Source organism: Natator depressus, chromosome 3 (genome assembly GCF_965152275.1).
Source record: "Natator depressus isolate rNatDep1 chromosome 3, rNatDep2.hap1, whole genome shotgun sequence".
Lineage (NCBI taxonomy): Eukaryota > Metazoa > Chordata > Testudines > Cheloniidae > Natator > Natator depressus.
The window spans coordinates 135,871,233-135,885,821 of NC_134236.1; the positions used below are offsets into that span (position 1 = coordinate 135,871,233).

The window sequence follows — 14,589 nt, forward strand, 5'->3', positions numbered from 1 at the left end:
ACATTGGGCTGATTTTGGCCTTATGTACCTGCTTCTAAAAGGAAACTACTGTTAGATATAGGGGCTGAGACACCTTTGCCACTAATTTATTCTTACTTTTTAAAAGTGGTTCAGTGGGCTTCTGCATATATGCCTACTGGACTTGTATATTTTTGTTAATTCTGTTTCATTCTTCATTCACCCCAAACATTTGAAAATGATTGCTGAAATGAATGAGGTGATTCATAAGATTATTCTGTTGGGTATACGCCATTGATTCAATTATAAACACAAAAAGTTTGTTTTTGCTTATTATCTTGCAAGTATCTCTGAAATAAAAACATGGTGCGAAATTCACTTTACTCTGCATTGATTTAATTTTACTTATTTTTGAATAAATTAATTTGTGATTTTGAATATGCAAGTTTAATCATGAAAATTAAAAATACAATTAGTTGGCCACCAGTCCAAACAAAATGTCATCCATGGCTGCTGGTCCCAGCAGTATAGTGTTAAATGAAAATTTTACCGTCAAGATGAAACACACTAATGTAATCCCACAAGATCATCGTCGTTGAAAGGATTGTATTTCTCTATTACTATTTTTAATTGCTTCAAAAGATACTTGAATGATTAGATCTTGGAATAATTTATTAAAATTCTGATGCTAGTTTGTGTAGATGTTTTTAATGCCAGACACTTTTGAATAGGGGACATCACTGAAAATTCTAGGGCAGTCTTAATTAAACAAATGGATATTTTTTGACAGGTCTTACCAGGAAATATTACCCCCCTGTGCAAGTGGTTGTTGTACTAGCTGCACAATTCTCTGAATAAGATGAATTTATATTGAGCAAATCTTCTTTTTATAGATTAATAGTTTTGTTTTAAATATTCTTTTTTTAGGCATCGAGCTGTCAATCTCTTTCTTCAAGGTTATGAAAAGTCTTGGATTGAAACAGAAGAGCATTACTTTGAAGATAAACTGATAGAAGATTTAGCAGTATGTTCTGGGTGCAGGGATAATGGGATTGTAGATTATATTTATTGATAATCATGTATAATGAACAGGCAGGAATTTAAGGAAAAAGAACAAAATATAAAACCAGGGTATTAGTGTTGGCCCCGACCAGACCTTCCCTTAGGAGCACCCACAGAAGTTGCTTAGGGAAAGGAAATCTATTAGGGAGGGAGAGCTTGAGCCCTGCAGAAAAGGCCATGGTTCCTACTCCAAAGCCGTCAGATCCTGGGAGCCATCGGCAAATAGGCTCTGTATTCTGGTCCACTGCTGAGCCTCCTCCCACTCTGTAGGGCCTGGGTGAAGGGCACCAGTCCTGAGGAGATGGCTCAGCCCCACCTTTCACACTGAGGGCCCAATGCAGTGCACACTGAAGTCAGGTATGAGTCTTAACATTTTGTGAAGGGTCCCCTCTATACACAAAGGTAAGGGAGGAAAACTGAGCTGCTATTATTAAGAAATAAAATGTTTAATTTTAACTGTTTTGAGTTTATGCTGAGAGAGACTGTGAACTGTTTTGAAAGCAGACAAAGATTGAAACAGAAGAGGGAATACGATCAGTAAATTGCCAAAATGTCAATGAGATCTCTACTAGTAGTAGGCAGGATAATTGTTTTTTGCCTAAGTTTTAAAAACTAGTTAGTTTTGTTGAAGTCAGTTTTCTGTAGATCCCTTTTTGTGCAATGCATTACATTGTCAGTGTAAAATAAAATGTTCCTGATTAGATTAGAATTGGAATTCACTGGACAGTGGTTATAAAAACAAGAAAATATTTAACAGTGTTCTTGCTTGTCTACAATAATTGTTTACAACAGGCTATTTAAAAATAATCAGTTCAGAATCTAGCTTTCAGCAACTTTATAACAACAAATTAAATTTCTCCACTTTTTGTAATATAGTCATAAGATAACATACAGTTGAAAAGCATATTTTAACAATGATTTTTGTAGATATTGTCTTTAATAGCTTTGAGCAATTCCGAAGATTTCTGAAGATTATCCAGAATTTGAGAAACAGAATATTGCAGAAGTATTGTTAAAAAGAGAAATGAATAGAATCATATAATAAGATATTAACCCCCCAAAAGCCTTAATTTATTACATGATTAACTATGATTTTGTGAGGATTAGACAGCCAGTCTATTCAGAGTCTAAACACTTATATAACCTCCTGTGCTCAAGTATCACAAATTTAACACTTTAATGTCAGGCATTTCTCTTTCCCTATTTTTTTTTATTGGTAGGATCTATTGTGGTTATGAGAAGCTGGAAAATGACGTAAACTAAAGAAAAGGAGTACTTGTGACACCTTCGAGACTAACAGATTTATTTGAGCCTAAGCTTTTGTGAGCTACAACTCACTAATGCATCCGATGAAGTGAGTTGTAGCTCACAAAAGCTTATGCTCAGATAAATTTGTTAGTCTCGAAGGTGCCACAAGTCCTCCTTTTCTTTTTGCGGATACAGACTAACATGGCTGGTATTCTGAAACCTGTCATAAACTAAAGAGTAGAAGATGTTAGAGTGATTAGAACATAATTAGACCCTTCTCCATGCATAACTGGTCCTTGCTTCCTCCACCTATGCATAATGTTGGGCCTTTTCTCCCTTGTGTGTATAGTGTTACGTGACTTGACTGTCTATTTTGGCCTCATGCTGTTAGTTATATTCCCTAGACAGATGAGAGCACAGAAGAGTTCGAAAAAATCTTTTTATTACAGATATAACTTTTAATAAATTCACATACACAAAGAGGGTAATGCATTTAATAGCAGCTAGTGCCTCTTTAAAATGATTACAAATGGAAACCTCTAAAAAGAACACTTAAGGAATTGTTCCTGATCTTTGGAAGTAAACAATGGATAAATTATTGTAGTTGTTTTTCGCAATACAGACAGCCTAACTGCAGACTGCTCAACTTCTGAACTACTGAACATGCTGTGCCCTGACATCCACTGTTCCTGCAAAATCTTTAAATTTTCAAATCCACTTATGTGCAACTAACCTTGCATCCAGGAGAGAGCACAGAAGCACATCTTCTTGGGTGGGGGAGGGGGCTCCTGCTGCAACATTCATACACTGACCAAGAGAAAGACTGGAAATAGACACCCCCGGTGATATTTATTTCATGTACGAGTTTATTTCTATGATATCCACCCCCATGTATTTTCAAAAATTAAAAAAGCAGGGCAAAATGGCCTGGAGAATAGAAGGGGAAAGAAAAAATAACTGTAAGGGCTTGGAAAAAGAAAACACAAAATGTTCATAGATGAATTAACCAAAATAGATAACAGAAAGTCTTTACACTGACCCTTGCTGTCAGAACTACTTTGTGACCCCAGAGACATTCCCCAAAATTGCAAGAAGTGACAGTTTTGTGGCAGCAGTGTGTGGGTGTGTATGCAGACATCTGGTACAGTAACTAACTTAAAATAACATGAAAGGCTCTCTCTTCACTATCTAGCCACTTTCCTCCTCATCTCAGCATGATATGTGTGTATGTTTTGGGAAGATCAAAATAAACTGTGTGCCAGCAGATGGCTAGAAGTCTCACACCAGTATGCCTTTTGGGGAACACAAAGCAGATTGGCTCAAGCAGTGCCCTTTAATAGAGGGCAGCATGCATTCCATCCATGCTAGCTCCTTTCTGCTGGCTGGTGTAGGAGGAGGAAGGAACTGCTGAAGTTAGCACCATAGATTACAATACAGTCTCCCAATCTTAGAAGCTCCTTGCAGGCTCAGGCACCCTGTTCACATGCAGAAGGCCAGCCAAGGGTGTCAGACAATTGCTATAAAAACCAAAGTAATCTGGAAAATTTCTCATGAAAGGAAATCAGTATTTCTACTTTATTTCCTCCAATAATAGAAATGGAATTCACCTTTTCCTGCCCCTTATTCCCTGGCTTCTCAAAATTCCACAGATGGGCCAACATTTGCTGTTCAAAGTGTGACTATTCCAGACTGACAGAGTTGCCACAACTGCTAAACCCAAAAGAAAAGCACAGCCCTACACTGAAAGGATGTCACTAGCAATTTGGCCACAGCTGCATTTTCTCCTCTTGGGAATGTTTCAGCATTGTCACATTTTAATGTATGAGGTAATGATATCAGCATCAATACATTTCAGGGTGCCACTCCCTTCACAAAGAGAAGGACAATGTTGGTTTCAGCCTGAAGTCTCTCACCAGGGTCCACGCTGTAGCAAGGAAAAGTTTACTTTTATTGAAAAGTATCACAAAAATAAATTATAAGATTTTGAATTTATTTTTAACATTTTGACTGTGGTGCTCTACTACAAATGGGGGTTTATCTGAAATTAAATCAGATGGCATACCATGCCTTCCTTTTTTAATTTAGTGTTACAAAAAACACTGTTCCTATATTTAATAAAAAGACAGATTATTTATGCACCTGAGTTCATATGGGTACACTAGATATAATATGACTTCTGGCAATAAACTATGTTGAGGAACTATTACTGAGTGCAGTTATTTAACAGGAATGATACTGAATCAATTAATGTTAGTGTAACTCAACTTATATTGTGTGGCACTTCAATATTTAGAAACACTATAATTTAAAATGTTCCCAATTAATTTTTTCATAGATTCATACATTCCAAGTCCAGAAGAGACCACTGTGAACATCTAGTCTGAACTCCTATATAACACAGGCCATAGAACTTCCCTAAAATAATGCCTAGAGTATTTGTTTTGCCCACTTTTGTTAAGTTTGTACAGGTAGTGAATTTTAGATTTAAATAAATATAAATCAAAACTTTATTAATTAATACATTGAAAATTAAGAACCCTTGCATTCCAGAAACACCAGAAAATCCATTTGTTCTTGTTGCCATGCTACAGTATAATAATGCAATGAATTCCACTTAACACAGTCATTGGCAAAATTGATCCTACATTTAATTTCTAGTAGGCCTTTGAAATCCAATATCGTGGATTAAAAAATGAACACAACTTCCATTCTTTAGCTTGATCAGTTTTTATAACTTTAGGCAGGTATTTTGGATGATGAAATCATGGCTTATAGAAAGTTGTCATTTAATTAAAGAGAATAAAGTGCCACTATGATGATCAAATATGACTGCAGTTATAATTTGCATTATTCAGACATAATTATCTATTGTAAGCACTGATTTGTATTGTTAAATGTTTGTGCACACTCCTGGTCCTGGATAATAACAATGGTGACTTATTTCACTGAAAATGGGCTAATTTAAAGGCATTATGAGACAGGCACTGCCATATTTGATGAGGTAGGAGCCAAACCCACATCCAGTAAGTACGTGGTACAGCTGAATGAGGGCGGGGAGGGGCGTGAATGAGCCATTTGTAGCTCACTGATAATTGGCCCAGTTCAATACTGATCCAATCACTCACACAATTTAGAGCAGTATTTGGTCTGCTCTAAACTACACCTGCTAGCTATTGCCCAAATGACTGGTAAACTAGCTAGGGATAGCAGGAATGCAGCAGCACGCTAGCCGTAACCTCAATACCAGAAGGGCTAGAAGTGGATAGCCTAGAAGCCATCTCTGTGCCATACGAGTATGGAATCCACAGCTAGCCGTCAAAGCTGGCTTTCCAGCTCCTCTGCGAAGAGACTGGAGCAGATCAGATAATCTCACCCATGATCTTTTAATATTTCAATTTCCTCATCTGTAAAACAAATAATGAGGATGACAAAGAAGCAGTGGGGATACATTTATGAATGTGCATAAGTACTTTGAGTTTCTTGGAGTGAAAATTGACAATTGTTGTTTGTGAATTTAATATGGTGTCCTTTTTCAGGCTTAGCTGCCTTTTCCTGACAGGGTGATTTCCTTAGTCCTTATAATGGAAAGTCATTTGATATTTTGCCTGAGTAAGATCTTCAGGAACAAATTCACAAAGCAGTTTAGATCTTACATCTCTCTTCCTTTTAGAAAAATAGAAATATCTGTGGGAATTTACAAAGTGTACTGTCTTTTTAAAAGCAATTCGGTGAAGTGAAGACTTATACTGCGTGTTCATCTTTTTAATAAAGTTATAGAAAATATAGCTACTAGTAACTCACTATATTATTATGTGAGAAAAATCTCTCTCTGAGTGAAATTCACCTTTGTGTGTAGGACCAGCACCTATTTTGAGGTCTTAAGTGGTCTCAAATGATCCTTATGCCTCTTGCTGAAATTCTGCATAGGTGAATTTCAGCTTTAATTTGTAAGTATGGGAAAGTCCCCATTTTCTTTGAAAAGTCAAAAGTGAACAACTGATTCCTTGTACCTCATGTGAGTAACTATGAAATACTTTCTAATTACATTTAAATTGCTTATGTATCCTGTGTGTTCTTTGTGACTAAAGACATTTTAAAACTGGATCAGTGTTTGTTTTAAAAATAAGAATGGTTACTGTTCCTTATTCCCCAACTGAATTCATGCTTCACAGTCAGAAAGAGAGGATTATACATTCATCTAAGGAATAAGGATTTGAAACCATTAGGAAAGAGATAATAAGACAGAAAATATCATAATCATATGATATCATAATGCCATTATATAAATCTACACTTTAAATATGTGTGCAGTTCTGATTGCCCCATCTCAGAAAAAGATATTAGAATTGGAAAAGGTACAGAGAAGGGCAATAAAAACATTCAAGGATATGAAACTGCTTCCGTGTGAGGGGAAAGTAAACAGATTGGGACTTTTCAGCTTGAAAAGAGACACAACTAAGGGTGGATATGATAGAAGTCTATAAATTCATGAATGGTGTGGAGAAAGTGAATAAGGAAGTGTTATTTACTACTTCACATAACACAAAAACCAGGATAACCCAATGAAATTAATAAGCAGCAGGTTTAAAACAAGCAAAAAGAAGTACTTCTTCACACAGTGTACAGTCAACCTGTGGAACTCATTGCCGGGGATATTGTAAAAGCCAAAAGTATAATGGGGTTCAAAAAAGATTTACATAAGTTCTTATAAATCTCAAGAGTAGATTAATTATCAGCAGATACCCTCAATAATAAAGATCAAAGGAAGGGAAATGTGAAAGTGTTCATATATAATCAAAGTTGTTTAAAATAGAATTTGCTCAATTCTGCCCGAATGTGCTACTCACCTCTCTTTGACTTCAATGGGAGTTGCACATGTATATCTCAGAGTAAAATAGGGTTCCAGTGTATTTTCCTTGAGGATTTCTTTCCTGAAGTTTAAAGCAGGGATTCCCAAACTTTTTCATAATGTGTGCCACTTAACAGAGAGACAATCTTTTGAACACTAATCTGCTTGCAATCATCATATGGCCAACCCCCTCCTATTGTGATCAAATAACATGCCTGTGGCAACAATTGTTGACATGGAATATTCATCTCAGCTATGCATTGGGCATATTTTTATCTGTAATTTAATGTATTTGAGCAGGTGGAAACAAGGAGGATCCAGCACTATGTGCTTAGGCAGTTCTCCTTGAACCACCACCAAGTGTTCTCTGGAACACTGATGGTCAACATAGTACAGTTTTGGGGACCCCTCGTTTGCAGACTGAAACTATCTGAAGTACTATGCTGGCAAATTGTAAGTTGGCTTTCTACTAATTCATGGAGGGCCATAAAACCAGGTTAAATATTATGCTTTGAAGATACTTTCAAATCCAAACCTTCAGGGGCTGCTCTGGTAACTGCCACTTTATTAATAATTGTAAAAAGAAAAGTCAGCCCTAGCTAGAGGAGTGTAAACCTAAAAGAAAAAATTACCAACCAGACAAAGATGCCCTTTTCTAAGCATGTAAAAACTTGGGCCAATGTAGAGCTTTAAAGTGAGGAGAAGAAAAATCTACATTAACAGTAAAAATGTGGACTAGTCAAAGGATCCACCCTTGCCAACTTGAACACTGTTATTGGTAGACATGAAATCACCCATCTTAAAATGATGGGGAGGCCTGCAAGTTTGAGTTACAGCCCCTCCCCCACTGCACAAGGCATCAGGCTCTTTAGGGAGCAAGAAGCAGCATGGCTGGCAGGTCACAATAATCACCATAAAGTAGTAGGAACAAGGAAAAATTCTTCACTCTGCTGAGGCAGGCGGTTACAGTAAGGTAGAGCAGATAGTTAGTGCCTTGTCAGCCTTAGGGTGGTAGCCCATACTGTGTTCAGGCTACCCCCCAACTTAATCCTGAAGACAGCAGTGGCAGGGTTTGGGGTGGTATCCAGGAAAGGGGGGGTAGCTTTTATGAGGAATGGGGTGATCCAGGGCTGTGGACTTCCATGGTTTGAGTGTGTTCAGGATTCTAGCCTACCTGTTCCCAAAGGTACTCCATGGAGCTGGACTTTTAAATCCTCGCTATCTAGGACAAGTTCAGTTCATGTATTCAAAGAGCCAAATGATATGTATTATTATAGTATATCTAATACGACTTTCACAGTCTGACAGATTTCACAACAAATAACTTAGAATGCACCTATTTTTTTCTATTCCAATTTTCTTTCCCCACAGAAACCTGGAGCGGAGCCACCAGAGGAGGATGAAGTCATTAAAAGAGTTGATCCGCTGCATCAGCTTATTCTGCTTTTCAGTCGAACAGCCTTAACTGAAAAATGGTAAGGTTGGTGTGAGGGGCTGTGAAATTTCTGCAAAATTTCTAGCTGCTTCCATTTTTTAAATTGCATCTGTTTGCCATGCAATATGTCACATATTCAAAGTGCTAAGCAAGCACTGACAGATTTGCATGTGCCCGCACATGTAAGACCTGATTCTTTATTACATTGCCAGAGAGGCCTTACCATAACTGAGAAGCGGGTACATAGAATTTTCTGCAGACAAACAGATATGCCTTCAAATGTCAATGTCACATTTATGGTTGCTGTTGAAAATCTGTCCCGTGGTGTCTTCAGTAATGTCTGTATTCCACATTGAAAGGGATACCCACAGCTTGAAAAGTATGTTATCTGAAAATGCTGGATTTACAATATAGCTAGAAGTAACTCCTCACAATCCTACAACTAAAGAAGTTAGAAAAAAAATTGTGTTTTCAGTTTGTTCAGCTCTATTTGTGTAGTCAATTTCACTGTTCAGCCTGTATTAGTTTATTAGTTCATTCTTTTCCTGAAAAGACCCTTATAATTAACAGGGGAGCAGAAATACCCTTATAAAAAATTAAAGGAGGTTAAAAACAAAAATCAGGATATCCTATTTAAAAGGTGTGCTCTTGGAAACTAGAATTATTTAAAAATGTTCAATTTTCTGGTCCTCTTCTGAATATTTGAGGTTTTCAATTGTTTATGGAGATGCTGTATTACATTGATGGTTACAGTGTTTCTTCCCTTCTATTCCCTAGCAAACTGGAGGAAGATTACTTGTATATGGCATATGCTGACATTATGGCAAAGGTAACTTTTTCCCCATCTTTTGCATTTACCTTTTAATAAGAGAATGTAAGGGAGATTGAAAGAGTTTTGGTGTATATCAAGCTGTGGCCATGTTTTTTTTTTTAAAGCAAACTTTATTTGTGAATGTTTTGTTTTTACATGGTCTCAGAGCTGTCATGATGAAGAGGATGATGATGGTGAAGAAGAAGTGAAGAGTTTTGAAGTAAGTTTGAAGTCCTCTTTTTTGTTTCTTGTTTCATATTATACATTATTCCATAGCTTCTAACTGACATTTATGTTTCTTGCTTCATGGCTTCCTGCAACTTATTATGTAAATGAACTGCATGTCACAAGATGGATTAACAAATATGAGTAATCAGATTCATAGTAGTAAAACAGAAAGAGAAAAGATAGTGTTACATAATTATGTATATACAAGCACACACACACATTTTATATATATACATTTATATATATGTATATAAAATTGATGAGTGAATCTTAAAAGAGTCCATTTGGACAAACATGTAACAGTTCAATTGCTATCCTGAACCACAAATCATTCTGAAACTCTGATGAGAACAGTCTGACAAGATTTTCAATGGTGACTGAGTTTGGCTGGGTAAGAAATATTGAAAGAATAGTGTTTATTGAAATAATATCATATATATAGTAGCAGTAATTAATAAATTATTTGCATCTCTGTTTATAGAGCAATGACTGTTAAGAAAAGGTCAATATTTATCCACAGTTAGCACGTTATTTCCGATGTTTAGAATAGGAAATAACTGCACTAACTCAGACACTACTCTACGTTTACTGTAGATTAATGTTGACTTTGTAATAGTGATTACTATATGAGGGGGCACATGGTCTTGTGACTAAAGCACAGAAATGAGAGACAGGAGATCTGCATATGTGTTTGATCAATCACTTATCTGCAAAATATTTCTGGATATTTTTTCTTATTGCTATTTCACTTCTTGTCCTCACCCTTCCTTAAGGTCACAGGATCACAACGCAGCAAGGTAAAAAAAAAAAAAAGTGTGTGTATTTGTCTGGGTCTAATTTTGTGACTTTTAGCTTTTAGATCCAACATCTTGGATAAGTTCATGTAAAGGGTCTTTAAAATATCTCTAACTGTTTTCAGCTTTCGCATAACTTATCTTCACAGCACCCTTCATTTTGAACAAAAATGTATTCATCTTAAAACCTCAAGGATTGATTAATATGAAACTTTTTGACCCCATTAAATACAAAAACATTTTTCCCTTCTATGGAAAATGGAATGACCTTTGACTTATTTTTTATTTTTTTCATATTATCTTAATATTCTTGCCCATGGTACTTTTAAAAAAATGATTGCTGGCCTTATTCCAAGAAATGTCAGTTTCCTTCTTTTCCAGTTATCACTCTTTAATTTCTATAGTTGAAACTGTTCTTCTTCAGATCGGAAGGGAATACTGTCATACTTTTGCTTTCTTTTAACAAGCCAACTTTGTGTGGCATCATATTAATCCAGGATTCATCCAACAAAGTCATCGTTCCAGTGTTCACAGCCTAATATCAAGTGTGTTACCTTTTCTGCAATTTAAATTCTTTGGAGTGGATTGACACTCTTTCCAAATTCTCCACTAATTGAAAGATCTAAATATAGAATTGTAGATTAAGTGACTGTTGGTCATTTAATCTAAAATATTTGTAACATGTTCAATGAAAATGGTTGGTGGTTGTTATCTTTCATTATGGGGCACCAGGTAGAAACTCTATAGTTAGGGTTGCAATCTAAAATGGGCTTAAAACGGGGCATTTATTTCTGTTTTTCTCAAAAAGTGTGTAGCCAGGTGGTGTGCAACTTCACATAGAGTTAGTTTTTATGCTCATTGAATTTCCTACATAAGCTTTGTATGATTTCTCTTCATACAGTTTTAACAGAAGCCTTTGAATTTCAGCTCCAGCTGAAGTTTTTGCTTAACAGTCTTACTTTTCATTGTTGACTGAAATCTGTTTAAAAAAACTTTGTCTATCTACAAAAAACTTGCTAGATTGGTGTGTCCAGGGTAGATCTAGAATAAGAGGTAATTTGATTTTCGGATTTAGGGCCATTTTTAATTGCTGTTTTCCTGATAACTTCAAGTTTATGCACGGTGCATACAAATCTGATGGTTGATTGGGACTAGGAATGCACATGACTGATGGTTGGGCTCCTGGCAGCAGGCACAGGACTCCAGCCACATGATGGAACTGAGAGCACATACAACCTGCTCCATCAGTTATGTTTTTCTGTCAGATTTTATCTTACAAAAGAGGGAGTTTTTGTGCAGCTGCTGATACATGAAGGTTTATTCATAGGTGCTGACAGATAAAATATACTCCATGATCAGCTGCATTTCTTCCTCCCACAAGTCTGCACACTTTTGTCTAATCGCCACTAAATAAAGCATTAAAAAAACCTTGGAAACTAATACACAAAAAACATTGTGTGGAAGCAGGTGCAGTTGATGCACCTACAGCATGCATGACACAAACCCACAAAAGCAAGGAAACAATAAATTCTAAAAAACCCACACTCCTTTCCTGCAGGACAAGAGGAAATGTTAAGACTTCAGGAATACAGTTGTCTGATTAGGATCCCAATATTGAATGCCGTCCACTGATTCCATGTTCTGTGGGTCTGGAAAAATAGTGACAATACAATGTGGATGATGTTCAACTCTCTGCAATTCCTTCTCAATCAGAACCTCAGAAGGGTCATTCTTTGACAGAGCTTTAAGTCAAGGGACATGGTCAGCCCATGTCCTGTGCAGTTTACTCTTGCTTTTTGGCACGAATAATCTATATTGGGGCCTCTGTGTGAGCAGCACACAGGTCAGAATATAAACCCACAGTAATGATGTTCAGGCCTTAGTACGTGCCTGTCTGCACCCCAGTACAATATTGGCGTGCAGACCTCATGCATTTGCTCCCTTGGAATTTATTTTTCATTAGTAAGATTTCGTTAATAGAATGTGAGTGATTTTTGGCCAACAGAGCAAGATGCAGAAAACTTGACTGTTAAGGGCTGTAAACAGGTGGGGAACTAATAGCCAAATTCTGCCTTCCCATGTTGCATGATGAACTTCCATCTACTTCAGTGTGAGCCCAGTATGTATATCTGGAGGAGAATTTGTTTCACTTGTTGATTATCTTGATAGCTGAAGGAGACATTATCCTGAGACTTGTGTATGGCATTTTAAGAAGAGGTTCTCTCTCAAATTTATTTTATGTAACTAAGGTTCATCCCATTGAAATGATCCACACATTGAATTTGATTTCTTGCCAGAGGCTTTGTATATAGAAATTAAGGTACTTAGATGCCCCCAGTTGTCACTTTTATTATCTAGTCAATTTTATTTTTCTAAAATCTCTCATTTTGGTTCAGTGATTTATTCATCAGTTTTACACACATTCTAGGTACAGCCCTGTTCCAAATAAAGTCTGCACACACTTTATAGAGTCAAACTCACCCAATCCCAGGGACTTGACTTTATCAACGAAGAAACTAATATCAACATAACACAAAGTCCAGCTCAAGATTCCACTCTATGTTTAGGAGTTTCAAGGGTTTTTTCTGATGGACCTCTCTATACCAAATTCTAGAGTTAAATGGATCTGTGCAAACAACCAATATTTCCTTGAAGAAAATATAGTGTGGCAAATTTGTAATTTGTTGCAAGAGTTTTGAATTTCTGAGCAAAGTTGTGTTCACTGACAGAAATGGTGAAATGTCACCCTACAAATCCTATATAAATCTAGAGCCAAAAATCTGCTACTAAATATTCACATCTTCTCTTACGGTCAAAGGGAGAATGCAGAATTTGGCATGCTGAGTCTGCATGAAACGTTTTTGAAGGGACAAATGGATACATTTGTTGCATAGCTTTATGCACAGCTTAATCCTTAAGTTGTTCTAAACGAAGGACCCCATACTGCATACTGGCACTTAGAAAAAAACTCGTAAAGCCAATGGATATTTTGTCTGTATAACAAATGCAAGATCAAGCTGACAAAAAAGACCAAAAGTTTTACTCTGTCATAGCCCAATCCCCCAACCCTAGCAACATGCTGGTGGGGGCAGGGCGGGGGCGAAGGAGTACTGGGGAAGAGATCCTTTTGTCATAGGCTAGACAGCATTAGTGGAGCTACTCCAGAGCTGATATTGAGGCCTGTTGTTGCTGTTTGTCTGCTGCATGTTGTCTGGAGCAACAGATAGTGAATATGCGAAATTCACCAATCCTGACCACCTCATGTCACTGAGTGAGGGGACATGGAGTGATCCCCTGTGAAGCTGGGCTGCATGGGGCATTGGTGGTTCAAACCTTCTATACGGGCTCTCGAATCCTATACTGCAGCACATAGGAACCAAACTGGTTCTGGCTAAGCCCTCAGTGGTCAAAGAGAAGAGGACAATTTTGCCCCTCCGTGATGATGCAAACAAACATGCCACGATAATCAAGTGATGAGTTTGGTAACTTCCTTATTTGTCCCCTAATTATTTTTAACAGAGTAGTTATGTAATTATCTTACTGAGCATATCCCAACTTGCTGAGCATCTCCCAGCTTGGAAGGAGAGTTTGAGATATTAACCATTTCAAATTACCGTGGACTCAGATGTGCTAAATAGGTTCCCAACTTGGATTGTAAAAATCTTTTAATTTTACTGGACTGTTTTAATAATACAGATGCAAAAAACATAATTTGCAACTATTTCAAAGACGTCACTCTCCCCTTCCCCCCCATGGTGTAAACAAAGAGATTAATTGAAATAATGTATAACTTCATAGGTTATTTAAGGGAATTTATCTTTTCAGTATTTTAGGAAAAAATTATTGGAACACAGAAGACATAGCTTTGCAAGCTTGCTAGCCAAGTGTGTTTCTTTTCAGAGCATGCTTGTAATCTTGTACATTCCTGTCTATTTGAATAGGAATGAGTGTTTTGAGTGATCTCATTAGACCAACACTGCAAGTATAACACTGCTACAACATTGCAAACCAGTATATGGATGCAGGAAACATGAAACAAAACAATATCAATGTAAGTCTATGGGGATGAGGTTGCAATGGCATGGCAATGCTAATGTCGAAATGAAAGCAATAAAGATGTTGAGGCAAGTCTACGTGGAGACAATTCAGTCCCATTTTGCTGTAATAAGTGTGCAGTGGCAGTCTTAACTCTGAATTTCTTTGT

At 36.9% G+C, this 14,589-nt stretch overlaps 1 protein-coding gene across 1 annotated transcript in view; it reads left to right on the top strand.

The window, feature by feature from the left end:
• The window catches only part of RYR2 (ryanodine receptor 2), a 698,126-nt gene that overhangs the window by 574,200 nt on the left and 109,337 nt on the right, over nt 1-14,589 (top strand). Inside the window, exons 76-80 of the mRNA XM_074948896.1 lie at nt 886-982; nt 8,489-8,592; nt 9,330-9,381; nt 9,530-9,583; nt 10,365-10,388. Of these exons, the coding sequence (XP_074804997.1) occupies nt 886-982; nt 8,489-8,592; nt 9,330-9,381; nt 9,530-9,583; nt 10,365-10,388 (331 nt within the window). The remainder of the gene's footprint in view (nt 1-885; nt 983-8,488; nt 8,593-9,329; nt 9,382-9,529; nt 9,584-10,364; nt 10,389-14,589) is intronic.